A 26,930-nucleotide genomic window follows, 5' to 3' on the forward strand; every position below is an offset into this window, starting at 1 on the left:
GAAGGGCACGGGCTGCTTTTAACCATGATCCGCCCCTCACCATTTCTCCCAATAATCCACTTAGCTATGAGTCTGTCAATGGGCTACTCCACTGATGAGCTGAGGACCATCAAAATCGTGTCACCTCTGAACACTGATACGTTGGGAGGTCAGACTTTCAACACGTGAGCCTTCCGCACACTTCAGATCTAAACCCTATCGGTCCCACTCCTTCAAGCTTTCTTCTGCTTAGCATCTCACGGTGCATACCTCATTCTACTCAGTGTTAGGCAAATGTTACTTCTCATTTAAATAAAAGACTTATTCTCCACCCCTCACCTTCATTGTGGTTTTCCAGGTATTTCTCTCTATTTAGTATACTACTTTATGGTTCTTATTTTACCTTTTGTTTTTGGTTTTTTTTCTCTGGTCATTATTCATTCATCCACTGCTATTATGAGCAGAAATGTAAAGTGGTGTAGAGGCTATAGAAGTTAGTATGAAAAATTTTCAAAAACTAAAATTAAATCTATGACATGACTGGGCTATATTATTCCTGTGTGTGTGTGTGTGTGTGTATGTTTGTGTATGTGTGTATGAAGTATGGGTGTGTATGTGTGTGTGAATGTGTGTGTGAATGTGTATGTGTATATTTGTGCATGTATATATGTGTGTGGGTGTGTATCTGTGTGTGTATGTATGTGTGTATGTGTGTGTGTATATATGTGTATGAGTGTGGGTGGGTATGTGTGTGTGAATGTATGTGAATGTATCTGTGTGTGTGTGAGTGTGTGTGTGTGTGTGTGTGTGTGTGTATCTGAAGGACTCTTGTGTCCTATCACAGAGATTTTTTTCACATCTATGTTTATTACTGCACTACTCACAATGGTAAGGAAATGATTCCAGATAAATGAAAAAATAAAATTGGTCTATATACACAATGGAATTTTATTCTGTCATGAAGAAAAATGCAATCATGGCTCTCTCATGAAACTGGATGGACCTGGATCCAGTTCATTACATTATATCAAACTCAGTCAAATAGCATGTTTTCTCTGATGGCATGGATACGAGATTTTAATTTTTATATACAAGTGGGTGAAGGTAGGTTTAGGTCATATAATAAGAAAGGAGACAGTAAGAATAAGAAATTAGGTCCTAAAGAAGCAGGAAGATGAAAAAGAAAAATACGGTAACAGAATACATTTGCCATGATGCAGAAGAGAGCAAATGGGGAAGGGAAAGGGGCCAGAGGTAGGAATGGGGATGGGCTTGGAGCAAAGGAACAGCAAAAGAATATACAAATACTATAACAGAACCCATCTGCTGCAGGACATTTGATCACACTGTGAACCCCAACATTGTGTTATTTACTGAAAAAAACTCTTTCTAGTTATGGAGTGGTTTAGTCTTTAGCACATGCCTTTAATCCCTCTGGCTGGAATACAAACACACCCTTAGCACACACCTTTAATCCCAAATGATGAAGGTGAAGAAGGTGTGTAGAAAATGATGTCTAATTGAGTGGCAGGCAAAGTGATGAGTCAGGGAAAGATTTGACAAAATATGATATGCCCACCTCTCATGAGGAGAGGAAAAGAGGCTACATAAGAGAAAGCAGCACAGGGAGAGAAAAGGAAGAAGGAAATTTTACTGAGAGGGTTTTACAGAGACAGGTTGAACAGAGAACAAGCTAGACACAGGTGAAGACAGAATGAGCAAGCCAATGAAGGAGCTAGAAGATGAGAACAGATTACCAGAATTAGTATGAGGCCAAGCAGAGCAATTCAGGAAAGGCTGAGAGAGAGAGAAGCCAGAATGAATCAGACAGCATAGAGAGGAGTTTGAGCCAGAACAGCTGAGTTGAGCCATCCAGACAGAATTCAGAAAGAGCTAGAAAGGATGAGCATATTCAGCAGCAAGTCTCAGAGGCTGGAGACATTCTAGGTCTAGATAAAATTGTATGAAGACGAGAAGCTTCTAGGAGTAGACCTAGATTAACAGACAGTAAGCCTTAGAGACTACAATTACATTAGGAGAATAAAAGTTACAATTATACCCATCATTTTCTATTCCTAACCTTGAAATGCTAATATAAACACACAAACACATATGTGTATATATATATATATATATATATATATATATATATATATATATGCAGTAATTCCACCCTTAGGTAGGAATATATATATTATATGCCAAATGCCACATATCTTTAATCAAGGCAGGTGAATCTCTGAGTTAAAGGCTAGCCTAGAGTGTAGGGCAAGTTCCAGGATGGCCACAACTACACAAAGAAACCCTGTCTCAAAAACCCAAAACTAAACAAATTAATTAACTAAATAAAGATAAGGATCAAACTCAATGAATAAATATATCAATAAATAAAAGGAGTAAAAATTCTAGTAAATACATAGATTGTCAAAATTTATTTGACAAAAAAAACAACCCTCATGTGTATGCTACATCGGGAAAAAAAAACATATAAAGACACAGGTTTAAAGGATAAGGGCAGAAAACAGTGTTCACAAAAACAGTGAATTGATTTTGTGATACAGATGCTGAGCTATCCCATAAGAAAAATCACGGTCGTAATCAAAGACCACCGACCAACTGGATATCCATATATAATAAAATAAACTTTGACTCATATTTTACTGTGAACACAAAAAATTAATCCAGTGTGCCAGAGACAGAAACAAACGTGGTAAGTCGAGTCTCCTAGAAAACAAATGCAGAAAAGCTGACCCAGTGTCAGCCATGCATTCAGTCCCAGAGACTTGGGAGGCTGAGGGTAAGCACAGGGTTCCTTAAGCCCAGGAGTTCAAAAACAGCCTGGCTAGAACAGCGGGACCCATCTGTAAATAAAGACATAGCTAAAAGAACCCTAGGGGTGTGTAGGTTTGGGGGGGGGGGTATTCACAAAGTTGAGATAGGCAAAGATTTAATGCACTAAGTAAGGCTGCTTAAAACAAATTGAGACACTGGATTTTATTAAGATTAAAATTTTTGCTCATCGAAAGACAGAACGCCACTCCACTGAGTGTCCCTATGCTGAAAAGCCAAAATGCCCTCGAACAAAAAAGATACAAAAAAAGATCCAAACCACTTTGGATTTCCAGATTATGGATGCTCAATGAGTAAAATCTATGCAAAAACTACCAACTCCAGGGAAGTCCAAACTAAGAAGCACTTGAGGCGCACCCAGACCCCTTCCCATAAGGCACACTCAACCTGCATTACAAAAATGAAAACATCTGCCAACGATGCCGGGGAAACATCCACAAACTCACAGGGCTTTGGACTGTAAAGCACTGTTTCAACCTAGCAACAAGACTAACCTGTTCTTATTAACTAGAAACCATAAGATAACTTGCAAAAGAACACCCTTGGAAGCCGGGCGTGGTGGCGCACACCTTTAATCCCAGCACTTGGGAGGCAGAGGCAGGCGGATTTCTGAGGCCAGCCTGGACTACAAAGTGAATTCCAGGACAGCCAGAGCTATACAGAGAAACCCTGTCTCAAAAAGTAGATGAAAAAGTTCTCAACACTGTACGTCACCAAGGAAATTAAAATTACCATGAGATACCTCCATATTCCTATCAGAATGGCTCAACTCGAGACTGGGCACCTTAGAGAACTGTTTGACATTTCCGCACAAAGTGATGCACACATCTATCCTATATTACCGTTATTCTACCCTTAAGTATTAACCAAGGGTATATATATATCATAAAAAGAGATTAAACAAGTCTGGGGGTGTGGCTCAGTGGCAAAGGTATTTGCCTAGCTCCAACACTATGTGCTCGTGCATACACACATCTTATAAAGCAAAGCTAGTGCTACTGACTCATAATAAACACCTTCTGGAAATAATAATAATAACATCCAGCAATAGAAAAATAAGAACATGGTTTGTGAGACACTCAGACAATGGTATACTACTCAGTAAGAAACGGGAAAGAAATACTCATTTAAGCTACTACAGAGATGAAACATGAATCTCAAAGCTTTGTTGGGGGTTCCCAGAGCTGTGAAAGCACAGGCAGGCAGGCAGGCAGGCAGGCAGATCTATGAGTTCAAGGTCAGACTGGTTACATAGCAACACACACCAGCCATGAATACATTGTTAGACCCTGTCTTACAAAACAAAACAACCACCACCACAACAAAAACATGTTGGGAAAGGCAGATTGAAACAACAATTTCAAAACATCAGTTGGCTATGTCAGCTTGACATATGTCAGGAATTAATTAAAACTCCAAAATGGTTGAGGTAGGAAGACATTCCTTTATCCGGATCTTTTGAGCTGGAAAGAGCCACCTCAAATATAAGCCACAACTTCTGCTGGAAGAGGACATGGAAGAAGGAAGCTCTTTGCTTGCTTGCCCTCCCTCTCACTGTCATTAGGAAGTGCACTGAAGACCAGCTGAGACACACAGCCTCATGGACTGAGCAAACGCTGGATTTTTGGACTCTCCATTCATTCATAGCCACCTTTGGATTTGCTGGAATTGCAAGCTGTAAATCATCCTAATAAATCCCCTTTCTATTTATAGGGAGATTCATTCAATCAATTCTGTTACTCTAGAGAACCCTGACTAATACACATGCCAACACAGTTCGAGAAACAGGGAAATTGTGTAGATTGGTTGAATGAGACCAGATCATGATTCTTACTAGGGTAAGGGCACTGAGTTGTGTTAGAAGTCAACAGTCAAAAGACCAGAGAGACAAACAAGCCGCCTAGCAAAGTAGGTTTCTCACAGAGTTTGTTTGGTAGGAGGGATTACGCAGCTGTATTTGGTAATGTTTATACTCTTAATTACCAAACACAGTGGTCAGAAATTGCAGACACTGATCTCGCTCCTTCCCACCCTTCACCCCCATACTGGGCAGTACTCACGATCTGTACAAGTTACACAAATGAATTGCACTGAGCTTGGATGCAATCCCAATCTTAAAACTGAAGAAATTCAGTTAAAATTATTTTGCCCATGTGAGAAAGCTAGGATTTGAGGTCAGTTCTCAGGCCGCGTGCAAAACTGCCACTTCAGAGTTTAGGGTAAAAAAAGGAGAAGCTAAGGAAAAAAAAATACAACTGTGCTGCTCTGTAATAAATTTTCACATCTATTTGATACATTTGCCACAAAGAAATAGGCAAAACCCATGAAGAGATCACAAACCATTAAAATTGCTGACCATAAGCAAAAAGGAGCATTTTACCCCCTAAAAGTTTCTTGTTTGTGCAGTAAATATGAGTTCGCAGACAGGTTGGAGAGATGGGTGGTTCAGCGGCTAAAGCGCTCCCCAGGGCAAACCATCTCGCCCCGCGCACGCGCACATTGTCCCGCGCACGCGCCTACTGTCCGGCGCGCTCGCTCCCTCGGTCGCGCGCATCCGCGCTCCTGTGCCACGCGCACGCGCACCAGCCTCCCGGCCGCGCGCCTGGTCCACGCACGCGGTCCCGCGCCCCGGTGCTTCTTCCCTTACCCCAGGATTAGCAGCGCGCTCTGTAGCCGTCTCCGCACTTCCAGGAACACGCGCGTCTCCGCCGCAGCCACCGCCATGGTCGACTCAGGGACCCACGCGGAACTGAGCCCGCAGTTACCAGAACCGAGACCGGGTGGGAGCACGTGCGGCCGTAGCAGGCGGCTGGCTCCCAGGCCAAGGCGGCCTGGCGGGATCCGGCGGCGGCCGTCTGTCGGCTAGAGCGCCACCTTCCGGGCAGAGAACGCACTGCCGGGGCGCAGACCTTCCCCCAATGGCGTTCTAGTAGGACAGGTGCGACCCGGAGAACAGAGCTGACCTTCACTGGAAGGATGTTGTATGGGCTTGACTATGAGCATTTCTGTCCCTGAAATGAACAGAAAGCTCAGATTTGGGCCAGGGGGGAAGCTCTTCTCTGGATAGCTTGAGGAGGATGAAGTCGATAGTGGAGCAGAGGCTGCACAGGTGGTACTTCCCTGAAATACCTGCCCCAAAGCCCACTTTACCTGAGTCTCCTTTATTAGCTTCCGTCGGATTCATCCAAAAATGTCAAAGATTGATTGGCCATTACATTTCGCGCTAGATATGGTACTTCCAAGACAAACAGTTGCAAAAACAGGTGTAAGCTCTCTGTAAGCCACGAAAAGACTGGTGGAGTCTAGTATCTTGACTAACCATTCATATAACTTAAGAAGCTAAAAGAAAACGAGTAATTTCTGACATAGATTCCCACTATACTGCAGAAATAAAAAAAAAAGTCATAACTTAATTGCTCCCACGAGATACCTTTTGAAAGTTTGATGTGGTATAAACAAATATATCAGGCCACGGAATTTCAGTTGGACACCTTTTAAAAATGGAAAGCTGTAATTTAAAACATAGCTTGTATAATGGAAATTGGCTTAGTTAAGGTTACTTTGCTGTGATGAAGCAACATTACCAAAGAAACTTGGGAAGGAAAGAGTTTATTCAGCTTACACGTCTATACCACTGTTCATCATTGAAGGATGTCAGGACAGAAACCCAAACAGGGCAGAAACCTAGAGTGGGAGCTGATGCAAAAGCTATGGGAGGGTGCTGTTTACTGGCTTGCTCCCATGGTTTTACTAAGCCTGCTTCCTCATAGAACCTAGGATCACCAACCTAGGGATGGCACCACCCATCATGGGCTAGGCCCATCCCAGGTCAATCACAATTTTAAAAAACGAGTCACAGTTGGGATTCATGGAGGCATTTTTTCAATTGAGGTTCCCTCCTTTCAGAAGATTCTATCTCTGTCAAGTTGACATAAAACTAGCCAGGACAGAAATCCTTTGTATTGATGTTCCATTTCATAATTTCATAGTCGTAATTATCTGACATTGATCATACTGGGAGCATTTCTAAATAGGTTTAATCCAAGGAGGGTGGCGTACATCTGTAATTCCAGCATTTAGGAGGCTGAGGCAGGTTTGCTGAAAGTTTAAGGTCAGTTTGGGCTATATGAGTGCAGGGCCATCTAGGGCCATGTGGCAAGACTGTCTCAAACCATAAAAATGGTCTTAAGTATACTGAAAATATGTGATTTCAGATAAGTTTTCTAATATCAGTCTTTGAGGTGTTGTAGTTTGTTACGTCGCTACATAAATTCCTGTTTCATTCCAACAATTTGTGATCGTAAGAGGGAATAATAGCTTAAAAAAGTAAAAGCTTGGGGATGGAGGGTTGGCTTTGTGGTTAAGAGCGCTTGGTTGAGCTTTCAGAGGACTGGGAAGCTAAGTTTACAGCACTCATAACTGCTCGCAACTTCAGGGTATCTGACCTCTTTTTCTGGGCTCCACAAATGCGCATACATACATACATACCTGTAGGCACTCCCACATAAAATATAAGTAAATAATTTTTGAAAAAAGCAAAGGTAACTACTATTTGGTGTCAAACTCATTTATTTGAAGGACAATTGTTATCTTCTACTTTTAACACAGAATACTACTTAAATTTTGGCAATACTTAATATTGACACCTAGCAAAATACACAGCGTCCTCAGAATAGCGTGCGCCTCGTATATGGTTTAAAACTAATACACGCAAAAAAAAAAAAAAACAAAACAAAAACAACAACAACAACAACAAAAACACTTGTAAAAACTTTCGTTTTTCCTGATGCGATGGATGGTCTGGACCAAAAACAAAACAAACAAAACAGAACAAAACAACCCTTTGGAATAACTACGCGTTTGAAAGAAGGCTAGATACAAAAAAAAAGTGCTAAACTGTCTCTCGATTCCACACAGACTGAGCCTGAAATTACTAGCATAAAGTGCTGGTGGATCCAGAGGGTCGTACTTAAATAATTCTTCAAAGCTGTTTTCAATTCCCCCATTCCATCAAAAGGAGGGTTCGCCTGCCTGGCTCCTTGCACACACCTCGCCCGCCTTCCCGCCGCCGTCTCCCCGGTCGCCCGCACGAGGGCGCTATGGCGCCGGCTAGCCGTGGCCGCCGAGCCGCGGACGGGGGCGGGGACGGAGGCCGCCGACGTCGACGCCGGCGTGGGCGCGCGCGGTGCACGCTGGTAGCTGTCACTAGGCCCTGGGCTGGCGGCCTTCGTGCGGCTGCCGCGGTTGCCAAGAGAGCGGCGCCAGCGGGGAGCGGCAGAGCCCGCGGCAGGTAACAGCGTCCCCGCCCCCGGCGCGGTCGCGCGGCGAGACGCGGCACGGTTCGGGCGGGCGTCTCCGGGCTTGGCCTGCGGTGGTGGCGTCGGGGTGTCACCGCCCGGCCCCCACCTGAGCCCGCCTCTGGGTGGCGGGGAAAACGGGGCCCTGACCTGCCCGGGGCGAGCGGTGGGACCCGGGGCCTGTCCGCCCGCGGCCTTCGGCGGGCGGGCAGAGCCGGCACGGGGCCGAGGGGTGGTGTCACCTGGGCGCGGGTGCCCGGCGCCTTTGTTGGAGGCTTCCCGGCACCCCGTCGCCTCCCCAGCCCGGTGGGTCCCTTTTAGGATGGAGGCGACACCCCGAGACCCGCCGATGTGCCGGTGCAGAGGGTTGGGAAGCAGAGCCAAGTTCACCAAGAGGAAGCCGAGCTAGCACACGGAAGTTGTTAACAGTCCTCACCTTTGATTTCCAAGGCTTTGAAAGTTGCCCCATCGCCCTACTTGCCTCACCCTCATCCTGTTGAGGAGGGAATAGCACGCAACTGTACTTTCTCCTCCCCAAGCAAATTGTGTCTTGTTAATTCTTACATTATCTCCGAGTTCTGTGGACTTGAAGAAAACTCAGATTTAGAGATTGTAGTCTAAACACATTTTTCCTTTTTTTCTTAATCAGAAAAATACAGGAGTCAACCTCATTTAGTAGCTCGCAACTATGGGGTCAAAACTTTTCATTCTGGTGATGATAGCCCCATATGTAGGTGTTAAGGTCTTGCCACTTTGAGGTTAGTTGTATTTTGTTCGTGTTAGTATGGCGTCGCTATGTGCTAAGTAAGTCACAGGATTATCAACCCCTTGGTTCGTTGAGCCGACAGAAATTATAGGTAAATTATAGCCCCGGTAGTCTGAATGCCTTGTTGTAATGGTTACTTCTAGTTAAACTTCTGAGGAATGTCTGTCATCCCTCAGAACTGCTAAAAGGAATCCCCTTTTGGGGACCCAATTTTTAATAAAGAATTTAAAATGCTGAAGGAAACACAGACCAAAAATGCCACACCTTGACCCAAAGGTTAAATTTAAGTTAATTGCTTTCCCATCTGTTGTGAAGAGCCCTACTTTGTAATTCCAATAGTAGAAACAACTGTAGCCTGGGGCTTGAGAGCTAAGGTACAAAGCTCTGGCTTTGCTGCTAACTGGGTGTGATCGCTCTAGCCCTCAGTTACTGTCTGTAGTTTGGTGTCTGGTTTTGTTGTTTTGTTTTAGCGGTACTGCGATTGGAAAACTAGGGCCGCGTGCATGCTTAGTAAGATTCTACCACAAGCCTGTGCTCCCACTGTAAACTTTTTTCTTGGGGTGCTGGGAAGGAATGAAACCTAGGGCCTTGCACATGTACAGCCTCAGGAATTTGAAGAGCTTATGATTTTCCAAATTGCTATTTCCCATCAAGACTGTACTAAAGCAATAGTTTACTTCCCCTAAACAGTGTTCCATGTCAAATCATGTAGCAACACATTAGATTTAACCAACCTTAACTTTTGTTTTCAATACTATAGATCAAATCTGGGGTGTTTCCAATACAAGGCAAACACTCTACCACCAAGCCACACCTCCTTCCCCCAAGTTTTAACTTTGGTTTGTTGTGAAGACAGCTCCTCAAAGACTTCTTCATGCTATGCTTGCATGCATATAATTTCCAAAGGACGGTTTAAAAAGCATTTCCCAAATTTAGCTAATCAGAGAGCCCATTTTGTAATGCAGGCATAAGGTAGAGTGCTTACCAAGCATGCCTGAGGCCCTGGGTTTCATTCCAGCAATGTTAAAGTCTCCTAGAATAAAATAACACATGACACTAATTTCAAAATTACCGTACTGGAGAGATGTCTGCTTCCAAGTGGAAAAAGCCATGCATTGGCCCCTTGTTGCTGTCTTAAGATCTCTGGAGCGTGAAGATCTAGTGAGACCTCATTGGTATAACAAAAGAAGGATCCTTAGTATAAAAAAAGTTAATATTAAGGATGCATGCATCACTATTGGACCTAATTCTTTCTTTCATTTATAACAAAAGAATATCTTTCTTTCCAGCCTCTTGATGCTTTTCTTCGTGTTTTGGGTTGATTTTTGTAGTTATTATTGAATGCTTGTAGAAAGGCCCTTTAAAGTTCCAACAAAAAAAGACTTGTTGATAGTGGTCTTACTTTCACTATACTGATTTCTTCTTCTAGTTGGGCATCTCAAAACAATGAAATATGAAAGCTATATAAAATATATTCAGTGCTTAATGATTTTTAAATCTGGGATAACTGAAAAGAACTAAAGGTCAAAAAAGTCTGATACTATTATTTCTGACTGTTTGGAAACAATATCTAAATGTTGAAAATTAAATCCCTTGGCTAAATTCTGTTAAGTATTATGCTGGGCATTTTGTTACCTTCAGAAAATAACTGATGGGAGAAAATAGTTTTGGGTTGCAGTTGCTATCCCTGTTTTTTGCTCTCTTGCTTCTCAGCCTCTGGTCAGGTAAAACGGCACGTCAGAAGCTATTTACCTCATGGAGGCCAAGAGAGAGGGGAATTTGGCAAGATTCAGCCCATCCCTGCCATACTCTTCCTCAAGTCCAGCCTACTTTCTCTTAGCTTCACTCCTTGAAGTTCGCAAACACCCACCTGTCCTCACTCCCTGCAAATGGCAGCAGTAGCTTGGGACCAAGCCTTTTGGAAGTTATCACTAATATTCTTCAATCTTGAAGATATTCTGTCTCCTTTATTACTTGGATGAGTGCTATTAATGAACACCTCGGTTTGAGGGAGATTAGAATATTTAATTGTATTTGTTTTTTCAAGACAGGGCTTCTCTGTATAGTCCTGACTGTCCTGGAACTCACTCCATAATCCAGGATGACCTTGAACTCAGAGATCTGACTGCCTCTTCCTCCAGAGCACTGTGTGCACCACTACACCATGCTTAGAATATTTAATTCTAATAGATAAGCTTTAAATATGGTAAATTTGACCTCTGAAATAAAACTATTTTGTAGATATGTAAAGCTAATGTTTTGTTTAGTAGCTAAAAGTTTTTATTGGCAGTTTATTGTAGGAAATACTGGTTTGATTCACGTCTCTAAACTGTGATTTCTCCCTCTCCTTGGTGTTAATAACTCTTTTATAAGCCAAATAAGCCTTGGACATCAGAGACTTCACAGATCAAAGATACTATCAAACTTCTTAAGGAAGAATTTATGCAGTAATATTAGTAATGATACTCGATAGTATCATTTAACAGTTCTACAACCCATGTGTCCAACATGCTACCAGTCAGAGGTTTATTGTTCTGTTTCTCCTGTTTAGAGTTCTCTTCTTTTATGCTTGTCTTAATTCTGTCTTTCAAGTCCTACCTGTATAACACCTCATTCATGAATGACTTAATTTTCAGTTATTTCCTCTTCTGCTTTGCCTGTACTTAAAAAAAAAAAAAAACAAACTTTCATCCTTCATGATGGCTAAATAGATGAATACATGAACATCACAAATGTCTTGATCAAATAGATGATTTAATGCAGCATTAAAAATATGTCTCCCTTTGGCCATATATACAAATAGTTTCCTATATAATACATTTATGTATTATAATCATATTTTTCTAAAAAGACTTGAAATACACTTTAGCTAACAGTTGATAACTCTTGTTTAAAAACAGAAGGCAGACATAGGTTAAAAAAAAAGTAGTCCTGCTGAAAGCTTCTAGCTAGAAATGCGTGTTCCCTGAATAAGCCTTCAGACTGAACATTCTTTGTTTAAAAGGGGGAGTTGCCAGAATTTCAGTGTCGCTCTTGATGCCATCCTGGCACCAAAACAAGACTTTCTCCTTGGTGTAGTCTGGAGGATTGGAAGAGAATGGACAGAGATACCTGTCTCAACCTGATTCACTATTACCCTCCCCAGTCCACGAAGTCATCTGTCTGGTGGTTGGTGGACCAAAGTTGGTTCCATAGGTATTTAGTTAATCAAAAAATTTGAACTTCTTTTTAAGTCTTATTTGTGGGAAACTTGGGGGATGATTTTATTCAAAATTCAAAATGTTAGAGCATGCTTTTAAAATACAATTCAAAAACTGGGCTGTGGTGGTGAACACTTTTAATCCTCCCAGTACTTAGGAGGCAGAGGCAGGCAGATCTGTGAGTTGGAGGCCAGCCTGGTCTACAAAATGAGTTCCAGGACAGCCAGAGCTATTACATAGAGAAACTTTGTCTGGAAAAAAACAAAACAAAACAAAACCCCAAATGAGCAAAAACTGATAGACAACAACTAAAGATCTAAAAGCTCACAAATGCACTACAAAGAAAAAACTTAATATGATCATATCTGGACCAGCCTATACTTTCAGAACTGTCTTAGTTCTTACTAGTGTCACATTTACAGTAAAAAGCTAGAACTGCATTTTTAGTATGATAAGTCATCTTTAAACTAAACCTTCTAGGAGGAAGAAGAAGCAAGATCCTTCTGTTAAGTAATCTAGAGGGATAAAATATACACTTTTAAAAAATAACTTTTATGTGCACGTTCAGAAGGAACTTCCTGAGGGGAGGAGTCTAAGAGAGTAAATAGGGTGATGGGCTCAACATACAGCTCATTCCTCCTCGACTCCTCTCTTATCACTTCTCGTTTATATGGCCAGTTTTTCATATTTCATTTTCCTCTGTTGTAATGAGAAATGCTTCTGTCATTTTTACCCCTTTTCCTCTGGTATAATAAGTTTGCTCCTGTCTTTTGGAAGGACATTCATTCATAGGAACTGGCATGAAAATAGATCCTCTGTTCTTTCTCATGGACATTTTTGTGTCTCAGGTGGCTGTGAGAATTTATAAACATGTATCTAGATTTTGAGCCAGAAGTAGGCTGTTGTTTTGTGTTCAGGGGCAAAGAGCTTACCACTTACCATTTAGTTAGATTAGGGTTCCTGTTTTCAAAACAAACAAAGCCCAAAACCCTTCATGGTGATTTGCTATTCTCTCAGCTGGATATTGGAGCTGTTAGCTTGAGGTTGGGGACGCAGCCTCACACTGGATTTAGAAATGAGCTGTTTAATCTGTGTCCTTAGAAAGACTGGACCCCTGAGAAGTGCTTTCTTCATTGTTCGTCTCCCAGAACAATGTTACATAAAATAGCAGTATAGGTGCCACAGATGAGCTGTGATTAAATGACAGTTGACAATCACAATGACTATAAATGGACAGCAGTCTTAGTGCTTTGAATCAAGAAGATATGTAGCCTACATTTTCAGTTGCTTTCGGTTGTGTTCTATAATGTTGGAAAAGAAAAATATCAGCTGTTTAAAACCTTTTCAATATGCTACTTTTATAAAATTTCCAGATTAATTTTCTAGACTATTTTGTATGCCACAGATACCATCCCAGATGACTAATTGTGCTTTTTTCAAAAGACAGAACTGGCACAGTGGCTTTTCTATACATCCCAACAAAGAGCTTACCAGGTGGGACTATAAAGTTTTTTCCTGTAGCGTATTTTCTTAAGAACATAACAAAGCACAGCACTCGCTTTAAAGCCGCTCTGTCGTTTTGGCATTCATATTTCAGTGACTTCCTTATTGTGAACCATGGCGTCATCGATTGGAATCTCAACTTGGAGCCTGAACGGGGTTCTAGCATCATAATTCATGTATGGCGTCAGAGTCCTCAGAGTGCCTCCTCCAGGCCTACCTGGTTCTGTAACTTGATGCAGTTAGTTAGTGGGATCTGATAACCACTATACTACGGTTTTAGAATTTAGAATCTGTACTCCCACCTTCTTCATTTCACTGATCCTGCGCTTATTTCTATGACGTGTTGAGTACTAAAGCCTAGACGTGACTGACGTTCTGGGGATTCATATTAGATCTGTCAATCTCTGTCTTAGGGTGTTACTAGGAAACAAAACATTTTACAGTCATCTGCTTGTGTCATGCTGTTATCATGCCTACAAGGTGCAGCAAAGCCAGGAGCACCTAACGTATCTTTTTTGGAAAACAAAGTATGTTTAGAACTTTCCCTAGTGAGGATCCCTAGTAATGGAAGATCTAGAGTCTGGCCATCTTTTGTCGTAGACAGACAAGGCTTGCAGTTCTGGGACTGGGGTACGTTCTGCATAATATATACCTTAAAAAAAGAAAAATATTAATTGTGAGTAAATTCTTCTAGTTATGTATTGCTGCATGTGAGATTGAATTGGTTACCTTTCTTACTGCTATGACCGAATACCCGATGAGAGGGAAGTTAAGGGAGGAAGGGTTCATGTTGGCTTATAGCTAAAGAGTCCAGTCCATCCTTGTGGGAAGTAAGATCTCAAGTGAGATAGTGGTCACATTGTGTCCACAGATAGGAAGCAGAGATGAACACTGGTGCTCAGCTGCTTTCCTCAACCTTTGTTTTTTAGTCAGTATAGGTCCTCACTCCAGGAGATGATGTCACTGGCATGGGGGTTCTTCCCCTCCCCTCAGCGGAATCTTGTGTAAATTTCCACACAGGCAAGGCTTGACGTGTGTCTTTTATGTGATTCCAAATCCCGCAAGCTCCCAGTGAAATTTAACCATTATCTAAGTCATCTCAAGTGGTATTGACTTAAAATACTGTCTGTCACAATTCAATGGGTTTTTTTGTTTTGTTTTCATTTGTTTGTTTGATTCATTGATTTTTTTTTTTTTTCCCAAAAAATGATAGAGGACCTTGGCTATGAAGTACTGCCCCCACCTCCAGCCCTTGTGGTATTGCAGTCAGAGCTACAAACATCTGAAGGTTTAATTTAGGTTGGTGGACCCACTTATAAGGTACTTTGCTCACAGGACTAACAAGGGTTAGTTAATTTGTTTTTTAAAGATTTATTTATTTATTTTATGTATATGGGTTCACTGTTGCTTTCTTTAGACACACCAGAAGAGGGCACCTGATTTTATTACAGATGGTTGTGATCCACCATGTGGTTGCTGGGAATTGAACTCAGGATCTCTGGAAGAGAAGTCAGTGCTCTTAACGCTGAGCCACCTCTCCAGCCTCTGTTTGTTTTTGTTTTCTTCATGTTGGGGAAAGCTACTCCCTAAGAGTCTCTGCAGCAGTGCTTCTCAGCCTTCCCGCTGCTGCTTCCTACCAGGTTTATACAGTCCCTCAGTCATAGAAGATTATCTTTATTGCTATTTTATTACTGTAACTTTGCTACTGTATGGATTATAAATATTTGTGTTTTCCAATGGTCTTAGGCGGCCATTAGTCATTGAACACCCCCAAAGGTCTCAGCTCACAGGTTGAGAATGACTGTTCTACAGTGTTGCCTGGTTAATCCTTTGACAAAGATGGTAACTCCAGAATGAGTGATCCAAGAAACATCAAGGTAGGAGCTGCCATATTCCTGCCCTGCACAGAGGTGTAACTAAATTCACAAGTAGCAGTGAAGATACAAATCTGACTCATTTTAATTTTTGTTACTCTACTTCACACATATTCAGCTTCCCCATCTGCCTTTCTCTTAGGAAAGCACACAGTCATCAAACCAGAACCTTTCATGTGCTAGGCATTGAGCTGCATCTTCAGCCTCTAATTGATATTCTTTAGGGACATTATTTGGTCATTCTTTTTAGAGTTCTTTTAAAACATTGTAATAAATAGGAAACACTTCATGTAATTTTAAAAGCATATAGTGGAAACTCTTTTTTTTGCATACTTCCCATCATTCCCTGATTTCTATCTGTCTGTCCAAAGAAGATAATCAACTTTATTTTTCTCTTATTTTTGAGAAGTATCATGTTTGTACAAATTAATATATGCATGCCTTTCCTATGTAAGTTATAACTTTATAATCACTCCTGCATCTTGGTTTTTTGTTTGTTTACTTGTTTTTTAGTTTATATATCTTGGAAGCATTTTCTAAATCAGTACATAGAGTTCATTTGCTCTTCTCACCAGCATGGTAAACACTGTGGCCCCGTGTTGGATGTTTACTCACTGTGGACTATTGTGAAGCATTTGCTAGGAGTGGACATGAAAGCTAAATTTATAGATGAGGCCCCTCTATCATTGGGATTGTGACCCTGGGAGTCACAAGGCATTACAGGAAAGCAAGGTAAGCTCTAAGATAGAAGAAAAATATATAGTAGAAGCCAAGGATAGGAGAATGGGATGGTCAGGAAGACTGCTGGTTCTATATAAGATCTGAGACCTGAAGGATGAATAGGTGCTAACCAGATACAGTTAGGATTTAATGTTTGAGACAAGAAATACAAAGCTGGCTTTAAAAATGTTTAAAGGATAACAGTACTCAAAACAGTGCGGTAGTAGCATAAAGATACAGGGACCATGGAATAAAATGGAATATCATGATATAAATGTATAGTCAAATATTGTTTCATGAAAATGCCAGGACCATCCAGCATATAAAGGACAATCTCTTCAAATTGTTTTAGAAAAACCATATCAACACCTTGCAGAAAAATGAAACTTGATCTTCATATACTCCAAAATTAATCAATTAAAGATCTAAATGTAAGATATCAAACAATAAAAACTCATCCTAGGAAAAAAGCAGAGAAAAGCTGTGAGTCTCGGATAACACATCAGAAGCACAGGCAGTACAACAGAGAGAAAGCAGCCCACAGAACAGGAGAGAGTATGAATCCAGCATACAGAAAGAGCTAAATTCAACTACACACATCCCAATTAAAAGATGGTGCAAGCCTGTGAAAAGATCTCTCTCCAAAGTTCTGTGTCCAATAAACATGAAAAGAAGCTCAGTGTTGCAATGCAAACGAAAGCTGCAGAAATACTACTCTCACCCTGAAGGGCAGCTGATTCCAAAACAAAACACTACACAGAAAGTAGTGTTAGTACAGCTATAGAAAACTTAGAACCTTGTGTGCAGTGGACAAGGAACATAAATTGGTACAGCCAGATGGAAAATAGAATGATAGTTCCCCAAAGCATTAAACACTGGAGTGGGAGATAAAGCACCTGCCACACAAGCATAAGATCTGCAGTTTGGTTCTCTAGAACCTACTAAATGCTTGCTGGGCCTGGTGGGCTGCCTGTAATTCTGCTTGGTAGGTAGAGAAGGATTCCTTCACAGCAGTCTGGCTAGCTAGATTAGTGTATATAGTGAGCTTGGGGTTCAGGTGAAGCCTGTCAGTCTGACCTTCATATATGCACATATGATTATATGCACCTGCACACACATAAAAATAAAATCCATAGGTAGAAACTGAAAGTAGTGTTGTAGAGAAATGCTTGCATGCCAGTGTTTGTGGCAACACCATTTAGGAGAGGTGGAAACAGCCTAAATGTGTATTTACAGATAATTGATAAAACAGACAATGTGGGCCATGCAATAGAATATTACTCAGCCTTAAAAAGGAAAGTTTGACACATGCTACAGTGTGCATAAGTGTTGAGGAGATTATGCTAAATGAGTTAGGCCTAGTATAGTGAAAGACAAGCGTTGTATGGTTTTGCTTATGGGAAGTAGCTGTAGTAGCTGAATTTATATAAACAGAAACTGAATGGTGGGTGCCAGGAACAGGGCAGGAAAATGGAGATTGTTAGTGCATATAGGGAGCTTTAGGCTTGCAAGATGAAAGTCAAAGAAGACTCTACAACTTCATGTACTTATTACTACCAAAATATAGACAGTTAATGAGATGGTAAATTTTAGGTTGCTTTACAGCTTTAAAAGATGACAGGCCTTTAGAGAACAAAGCATATGTACATTCAAAATATGATAGTATAATTTAAGCCATGTTTCTACTATTGAAAAAGATAAAGAGTGAGCCAAGTCAGGATCTGACTTAGAAGGTACCATTCAGAGGCACACTGTGAGTGTCATCTAATAGTGAAGCTTCCGGTTCAGAGGCACACTGTTAGTGTCATCTAATAGTGAAGCTTCAGGTGACAAAAAGAAGCAGAGGCATAGTTGGAAAAGATAACAAGGTGAAGGGAGAAAGTCTTGACCAGTGAGTAGTAGCTGAGATTTTGCTTGCAGGGAGAGAAGTACAGATGATAAGATTAAATATATGGGTCCCATTACTAAAAAAAACTTGTAATTGAGACTGTGAACTTGTGTTTCACTTTCCTGGAATTAAATGTCAAAATTATAACAAGGGCATTTCTTACACACCAAGAAAACTTTAGTGCTTCAAGTGAATTATCAGATTTATCTTCCTGAACTTCCTGTTTTTTTACTTATAAAAGTAATTGGCTCTTGGAGTATAATGAAAACACAGGAATCTGCTGTAATTTAAATTTAAAACATCTATGATCCATGGGTAGAAGTTCACTCTGAAAGATGGGCACATTTGTGCACATTGCTAAAACTGTTCCAAAAGCAGATCTTCCTGACCACCAGAATACCTGTGTATATAGCTGGTGGTTGGGGAACAGTGGCGTTATTAACGTTCTGTTTGCTTCCCAGAGCTTGTGCAAAACTTTTCCCCACATATTCTCCTACTCCCTTGAGTGGACTAATATGTAGACATAAGATAAACATTCCTGTATAACATTTTATCCAATCATTTACATGCATAGACATGATCATATTTGGTCCATGTAGATGATTTACATTTTTATGAATATACTATTTTAATATTCTCAGGCTGTCTTTCCTTGTCATCTAAAAATGTTGTCATTTGTTTATATAATAAATAGTATATATACAAAGAAAGAAAACATTTCAATACTAGCAAATAGTAACAGTCTGAAAAATAGGATTTTTTCTTTTTCTATTAAAATTATTTTATACAATATATTTTGATCCTATCCTTTCCCCTTTCCTAACACTTCCCACCACCTTACCCACCCAACTTCATGGTCATTGTGCTCGCTCGCTCGCTAGCACTCCTCTTCGCTCAAGTGCTAGCTTGCCCTCTCTTTGTCTCTGTCTCTCTCAAAAACCAAACAAAAACAAAAACACAAAAAGGGGTGGGGTGGGGTGGTGTTGTTAGCCATGGGGCCTGCCCTAAAGTGTGGTTGGCATAGCCAGTGACAATAAGGAGTGGCCAGCACATAGGAGCACACCCTGAGTGGAATACGGAAGCCGGAAACAAAGCATGGCCTTAGTAGAGTAAGCTGGCTGGCTCGAAAAGTGGCTGCTGACTTGCTGACAGCTCTGGGGATCTGGAAGGACTGTTTCGTAAGACATTTTTGAGCTATCTAAATTGTAAAAAGAGAATAAGGAAATGAACTATTGAATGTGGAAAAACCTTTCATAAACTTGTGTTGTGAGAGAGGAGAACAGAGAAGCTGGTTGCCAGCCAGAGGGCCTGTGGAAGTTCAGGGAAGGTGATGAATTTTGACTTCACACTCAGGGCTGCATAGAAGTTTTTTTCGTTATAGGAAAAGTTTGTATTGAAGGAGAATGGAATACTAAGGACTCTGAGCATAGAAAAGGGAGTGAGACCTAGACCACAGCAGAGGAGGACCTGTAGTGGAAAGGTCCTTTGTTCCCAGCAGGGAAAGCAGGGAATGTGGATATAGGGCAAGCTTGGTGTAGGTTTGCTAGACTAGGGAAACTGAAAGCATTCCCCATGCTTCTTCTTCTTCTTTTTTAAATTATTACATCTTACTTTGATTGTGTTTATTTTTTTTTATTTTTGATAATATGGTTTTGCTTCCCTGCAAAACTTCTAGATTCAAGGTGTCCTCTGCCCCAGCCTCCTGAGTGACACTCCACACCTCTGGTACCAAACCCCAGTCTTAGCTGTAGTTGAGGTCCATAGAGGACTGATGGTATAGCATAGTGCTAGGGTGCGTGTTAGCATGAGAGACTAGGTTCAATTCCCAGGACACTCTACCCCATCCCCACCCCACCCTACCCTCCACCGAAAAGGGGGGACGGGGAAGAAAAGAAAAAATACATAATGCATTAGTTTTTCCTGAATGCAATAAATGGAATACTTTTTAGCATTTTCTGTCATAAACATTCTGATAGCTTAAATATATTACTTGGTTTTGATAAGCTTTGAACTAGGTTTAATCTCTATATATAGATGAGGAAACCCAGATTTGAGAAAATTAAGTGCTTGGTTCAAGTCATTCATCTGGTAAGGAACTTTAATTTTGTGCTGAGAATATCTTGACTAATATGTTCTGAGGCTCTATTTTTGTTGCATTTTATGCTCTGGATTTCTATAAAATGTCCTTTTATTAAATATTTTTGGGGTTTATTTGTACTTTGTTTGACAGGGTCTTGCTCACTGTCTGACAGTGACTTGTCTGACCTAGAACTCAGAGATCCGCTTTCTGGAATTAAAGGAATTCCTACCAAGTGTAACTCTTGTAGGTGTAGTGGGTTTGGTTTTGTTTTGTTTCTGTGTGCCAAGCTCTTTCTTGGGAAGAGGCAGTCATAGGTTTTCTTGACACAATATGGGAAGTATTATATTTGTGTATGGTTTAATCTATGTTGTGACATGTCTGTGTTAATAGACTATGATGAGATAAATACAAGAAGTAAATACTTACAAATCTTTATGACAATTTCACTGTGTTACAACTAACCACATAATTATATCTGTAGGTGATGAATTGGGAGAAAACCTAGACCTTAATCACAATTAGCTTGAGAAATATTGACTTAAGTAACCTTAAAATATGGAGAAAAATACCTAAGAACTGAAATTCGTATTACATGTTAGGTTAAAAAGTAGCATACCTGATTGTGTTCTAATGTATGATTAATTTTGTGGTTAGCTCACTGAGGAAGCTGGACCTAATGGCAAATTCATATCTATAATACCAATGTGCGAGAGAGTTACAGAATGAGAAAGCATCCTGGCCTGCACATTTTCAGGTCCCATGGTTATTTTCTGGCCTTCACATGCATACACATGTATGAGCATCTACATATACATGTTTGAGCATCAGCACATGGGTGTATTCCTCCAACCTTCACTAAATAAAACTACATCTGCATTTCCTTTAAGATTCATTTTTTTATATATAAGTAAGCGTATGCCCATGCCTGTAGACACAGTGTAGGTCAGATTGTGTCAGTTCTCCTAGAGTTACAGCAGGTGTGAGCAGCCTGATAGGTGTGCTGGCCCAGAACATAGGTCCTCTTCAAGCAAGTGCCCTTAACTGCTGAACCATCTTTCCAGCGTTCCAATTCTTTCCAACCTTTAGTCCATGAAAGTTTCTGTTTATAGATGTTTTGTTAACTATTCAAAGTCATGGCTTTGTTTTAGTATGCCACACTTCTTTTTATCAAAAGCACATTGTTTTGTATATGGTGATGGTTGAATTTTTGAAAATGTTAGATAAATACGATTTAAAAGTTCATATCGGGGGCTGGTGAGATGGCTCAGTGGGTCCAGAAGGTCCAGAGTTCAAATCCCAGCAACCACATGGTGGCTCACAACCATCTGTAATGAGATCCGACACCCTCTTCTGGAGTGTCTGAAGACAGCTACAGTGTACTTACGTATAATAAATAAATAAATCTTAAAAAAAAAAAAAAAGTTCATATCATATGGTTCATGATAGACATATCTTCACTCATTAAAAGCAATCTTATGAGAACTCTGAAAGCAAATTCATATGAAAATTGAATATTTAGGCCAGGTGTGGTGGCACACGCCTTTAGTCCCAGCACTCGGGAGGCAGAGGCAGGCGGATTTCTGAGTTCGAGGCCAGCCTGGTCTACAAAGTGAGCTCCAGGACAGCCAGGACTATACAGAGAAACCCTGTCTCGAAAAACCAAAAAAAAAAAGAAGAAAATTGAATATTTAATTGACATTTTATAAACAAAACTATAAATATTTACATATATTTTATTTTGAAAAGATAGGCTCCATATACACATCCAATAAATATTAAATAGATCCAAAATTAAAAAGTAAAAGGTTGTCAGATCTTGGGACTGAGAATGATTCCTAATGGCTTTTATTTTGATTTGACTGTTGTTTCAAACAAGATATTATTCTTTAGCACTGTCTTGTTGTTGTTGTTGTTGTTGTTGTTGAGACAGAGTTCCTCAATGGCCTAGAACTTGCCAAGTATTCAAGGATTCATCTGTCTCCATGTTCTCAGTGCTGGAACTACAAACACATAACACTACACCAAGCTTTTTAAAATTTAAAATGACATGTTGTGTGAGTGGTATTTGAGTGTGTACAGGTGTGTGGAGATCAGGACAACAGTAAGATGTCTGCCTCAGTTGCTTCTCTGCTTAATTTGTGAAATATGCTCTCTCATTGAACCTTGAGTTGAAATTTCAGCTAGAATGGCTGACCAAGGAACCCATAGCATCAGCTTGTGACCACTCTTATATAGCAATGGGGCCATAGGCACACTCCACCATGACCAGTTTTTACTGAGGCTCCAAACTCAGGTTGTTAATTGCATATTAAACACTTCATTCTTGAGCTGTTCATTGTCTGGCTTTTTTTTAAAATCAATTTATTTTTTACTTAATCACTTTACATCACCCTCACTGACACCCTTCCAGTCACCCCATCCCATAGTCTTCTTCCCCATTCCCCCTTCCCCTTCTCCTCTGAGCAGAATGGGAGTCCCCCTGGGTATCCCCCCAGCCTGGCACATCAAGTCTCTGTGAGGTTGCATTACCTGGCCTTTTGACATGGGTCTGGGAATCTCTGTTCTTCATTTTTGCAAGACAGTCACTATACCACCTGAGCTGTCTCCCCAGCAACCTGATTCAAACTTAAGAGTTGAATACAAATACATTTGATACAAGTGCCACAGATTAGATAGTCATTAATGATTAGCTTTTTTCTTATAACATATAAAAGTTTAAACAACATATCTATTGAGGTTTAAAAATTATATTATCCCTCTGCTTATTGATAAATGACTCCTATTTTCATGAGTAGGAATTGCTGCTAAATTGCTTCTCAGGTTAACCTTCTATGTACACTGAATATTGATTGTGTATCTTCAGAATGAATGTGTTCTATCTTAAGGTAGAAATCTTGCCAAGGAAAGAAATTGTCTCCATCAGCAAAAGTTATGCATGTGCTTTATTTACTCCATTTCCTGCTAATACATCACATTGTTAGATTTACTTATTAGAATTTATTGTAGTACGTACATATGCCTTTAGAAAAACCTAATACTTTCCCATTACGTTCACTTGGAAACAAAACTTGAAATGTTTTAGATATGTTCATCCCATGAGTATCCCTATCATCTTAGAGGTTTTATTATCCACAGTTATGACTTTGTTTTCCTGTCCCGCTTCTTATTTTTTTCATCTGAAGCATATTGGTGTGTGTATGCTTATGGTTGTTTTCTAAAATGTTAGATGAAACATGCCTGTAAGCTCAGCTGCTTGAGCGAATGAGGCAGGAGGATCACAAGTTTGAGGCTAGTGTGAGTAGCATACAAGGCCTTGTTTCAGTAGAAAATCTCCAAAGGGCTGAGATGCATCTCTGTGTTAGAGTGTGACAGGGGAGCCCTGCTCTGTCAGCACTGAGGGGATAGAAGCCATACGTCGCAACAGAACAACTTGCATAATCGTTCACTTATTTCTGATTTTAACTAGGCCATGAATCTCAGTGAGTCTCATTCTTACAGTTTTGTACTGTGCATCTGCATATTTTCTTTGTAGATATGTCTGTTCACATTTTCCATTTTAAGACTTTCTTATATTGGAAAGGAGTCAGTTTTTTTCTAAAGATTTGTTTGTTTATTTTATGTATATGACTACACTGTAGCTGTCTTCAGACACCAGAAGAGGACATCATATCCCATTGTGAGCCACCATGTGGTTGCTGGGAATTGAACTTAGGACCTCTGGAAGGTCCTAAGTTAACCTCTGATCCATCTCTCCAGCCCCCTGAAGAGGTTGTTTTGTTTTGTTTTGTTTTGTTTTGTTTTATTGTCGTTGTTTTTTTTAATGTACCTATTCAAGTACTTGGTCAGATATGGTGAAAATAGATGCCCCCCCTCAGTTCTCTTTTCACTGTCTTGATGGTATTTCTTGCACCACAGGTTTTAAATATTGATACAGTAGGATTTTTCTCTTTGGTTGCTTTTTCTTAATATTATTTCTTAGAAGGCTGTTTACCTCTAGGTCATGAAATTTTACTTCTATATTTTCTTCTAAGAATCTTATAATTCTACATGTCATATTTAAGTCTATAATCTTTCTAGGTAATTTTTGTACAAATTTGAGGAAGGAGTTAAATTCAGTTACAAAAGTATTATATGAATTATATTTAAAAGAAGATAAATGAAAAAATGTTCTTACTCCATCATACATCTTGGCAGCCCATGACACCTATTCTTAGACTTTCCCAGAGGCCCAGAATCTAGCTGGTAGGGAAAGATTCAGACAGAAGTTAAAGTAAAAATGTAAAAGCCGAAAGAGACTTACACTCACTTCAATTAAATTCTTGTTATTAATTATCTATTTTGATATAACAACCCTCAAACTCAGTGGTATATGCGAGAAAACTTTCTGCTACACGTCTTAATGAATTTGAAAAAGTTATGTGTATTACTGATTTAGGAATCTCTTATAGAGTGACATTCAATTGTCAATTGGGTCTGCACTCAAATCTAGACTTAGTTCATAACAGATGTGAACCACCATGTGAACCACCTATTTAAATGACTCACTCTCATGGTGGTGAAAAAAAGCCTCAATTCTTTATGGGTTCAATTCCTAAGGTGTCTTCATGATATGGCAGCTGGCTTGTCCCAGATCTAAGTCATCCAAGAGTCTTCAGAAGCTGAAGTGCTTTTTGTGACCTATTGAGTACTGCCATTACTTGTGCCTTACTGTTATCACTAAATTTGAGTCTAAACCAAGGGACTGGAGGACTAGGCATACTCTTAAAAAAGGAATATCATGGAAATTATGGCTGTATGTGAACTACCATATATTCTTTCTTGTCCATTATGCCCAAAGTCAGTTTTAATTCTAAATAACTGATGCTCCTTCATACTAGATGCCCATTATTAGGTAATACAATGAATATTTAAAATAGATGTTTGCCTAAGAATTTCATGAAGTCATTGTTTTTAATATCTGAGTAGTACTCTGTTGTGTAGATGTACCACATTTTCTGTATCCATTCCTCTATTGAAGGACATCTGGGTTCTTTCCAGCTTCTGGCTATTATAAATAAGGCTGCTATAAGCATAGTGAAACATGTGTCCTTGTTATATGTTGGAGAATCTTTAGATATATGCCCAGGAGTGGTATAGCTGGGTCCTCAGGTAGTACTACGTCCAGTTTTCTGAGGAACCGCCAGACTGATTTCTAGAGTGATTGTAGCAGCTTGCACTCCTGCCAGCAATGGGAGAATGTTCCTCTCTCTCCACATCCATGGAGGGGCCCATGGCTCCAGCTGCATATGTAGCAAAGGATTGTCTTATCTGGAATCAGTGGGAAGAGAGACCCTTGATCCTGTGGAGGCTTGATGTCCCAGCATAGGGGAATGCCAGGGCAAGAAGCGGGGGGGGGTGGGGGGGGGGAATGGGGATTTGCGGAGGGGAAACTGGAAAGGGAGATAACATTTGAAATGTAAGTAAAATTACCAATAAAATAATATACATATGCATATATAAAAATAATAATGAAACTATTGAAAATATTAATAAAATAAAATAGATGTTTTTCTCCTTTGGTTTTTCTTTTCTTTTTTAACTCTATATCCTTGATATTTTCAATCTAAACAGTCTTACTAGATTTTGCTATCAAAATAGAAGAGGATATATACAGAATTTTATCAACAATGTGGCAGAAATAACATGAAGTAATTAAAACTTTTCTTTTTATGTGCCTAAATAAATTTAAATGCCTGTTTTCCACTTTGAATATTATATTACCAAGTACATTGACTAAAATTTTGAGTGCTTCTGTTAAAGAATCTGTAAAGTTACTCATTTGTTTTTTGTGATGAGTCTTTATGAACCCACTTCTGTACTTTACTTTGTAATCTTGGTTTCTCTGGAATGTCTTATAGGGAATGATTTTGCATGACTTTGGAACTGGCATCTAGTAGAACACGGTGGGAGAATGAACACAGAAGAGCTAGAGTTATTGAGTGACTCCAAATACAGAAACTATGTAGCTGCAATTGACAAAGCACTAAAGAATTTTGAATACTCCAGCGAATGGGCAGATTTGATATCAGCACTTGGAAAACTCAACAAGGTATGCTTTTTCTTATCCATTATCCACTTAGTAAAAGGAATGAAAATCAGAAATCTGTTAATGCTTGTTTACACAAGATTTAGCTAAATCTTTCAGTAAAGACTATAAAATGTAACTGAACCTCAGCTTTCATAAATGGCATATTACTATGTTATTATTAGTAGTAGTAGTACCTGTAAAAGCACAAGACTGGGAAGTATGTGTGATAGTGTGAGGGTAAGTTTTTGTAATTGAGCATCAGATAAAGTTCTGGAGTTCCTGGCCCCAAAACGGAAAGCTGTAAGTGGAAAGTAATAACTGCAGTTCCCTTTCCTAATGGTGTAAGTGCTGCAACAAGACACACTTGATGCTAGGCAAGCCTAATTACAAGTCAGCACTTTTTACAAAGGTAGTGTTAAATATTGTCCCTAAGCCTTAAAACTTGACTTGGAATGAGCCTTCTTCCATAGTTAGCTTTTAGTCAAGTTCTTATAGAAGGGCCACTGATCAACAACTCTCAGCTTCCTGTTTTGACCCAATTTTGTTCTAATTTCAAACTTTTTTTCCCTTCACACATAGTTTTGGTATGATTATTGTTCTTAGTGATTGGGGATATGGGGATGCTTCTAAATAATTGAAAAAGGATAGATATAAAAAAGAATACATTCACAGTAACTTTTGACATCAGACAGCTTCTCATGTCATT

At 39.9% G+C, this 26,930-nt stretch overlaps 2 protein-coding genes across 12 annotated transcripts in view; one reads left to right on the forward strand and one right to left on the reverse strand.

The window, feature by feature from the left end:
• Positions 1 to 5,650, reverse strand: part of Ube3d (ubiquitin protein ligase E3D) — a 147,200-nt gene extending 141,550 nt beyond the window's left edge. Inside the window, exon 1 of one of the 2 annotated variants that reach the window (XM_021207638.1) lies at positions 5,477 to 5,650. In XM_021207638.1, coding sequence (XP_021063297.1) covers positions 5,477 to 5,553 — 77 coding nt within the window. In that variant the 5' untranslated portion in view covers positions 5,554 to 5,650. Of the gene's footprint in view, positions 1 to 5,209; positions 5,263 to 5,476 lie in introns of those variants that run through there. The other variant, XM_029543479.1, reaches the window with a different exon arrangement.
• Positions 5,651 to 8,001: 2,351 nt separating this feature from the next.
• Positions 8,002 to 26,930, forward strand: part of Dop1a (DOP1 leucine zipper like protein A) — a 92,061-nt gene continuing 73,132 nt past the window's right edge. For all 10 annotated transcript variants that reach the window (XM_029542729.1, XM_029542730.1, XM_029542731.1 and 7 more), the window contains exons 1-2: positions 8,002 to 8,119; positions 26,055 to 26,245. In XM_029542729.1, the coding sequence (XP_029398589.1) occupies positions 26,108 to 26,245 (138 nt within the window). In that variant the 5' untranslated portion in view covers positions 8,002 to 8,119; positions 26,055 to 26,107. The remainder of the gene's footprint in view (positions 8,120 to 26,054; positions 26,246 to 26,930) is intronic.

This window comes from Mus pahari, chromosome 10 (assembly GCF_900095145.1).
Source record: "Mus pahari chromosome 10, PAHARI_EIJ_v1.1, whole genome shotgun sequence".
Lineage (NCBI taxonomy): Eukaryota > Metazoa > Chordata > Mammalia > Rodentia > Muridae > Mus > Mus pahari.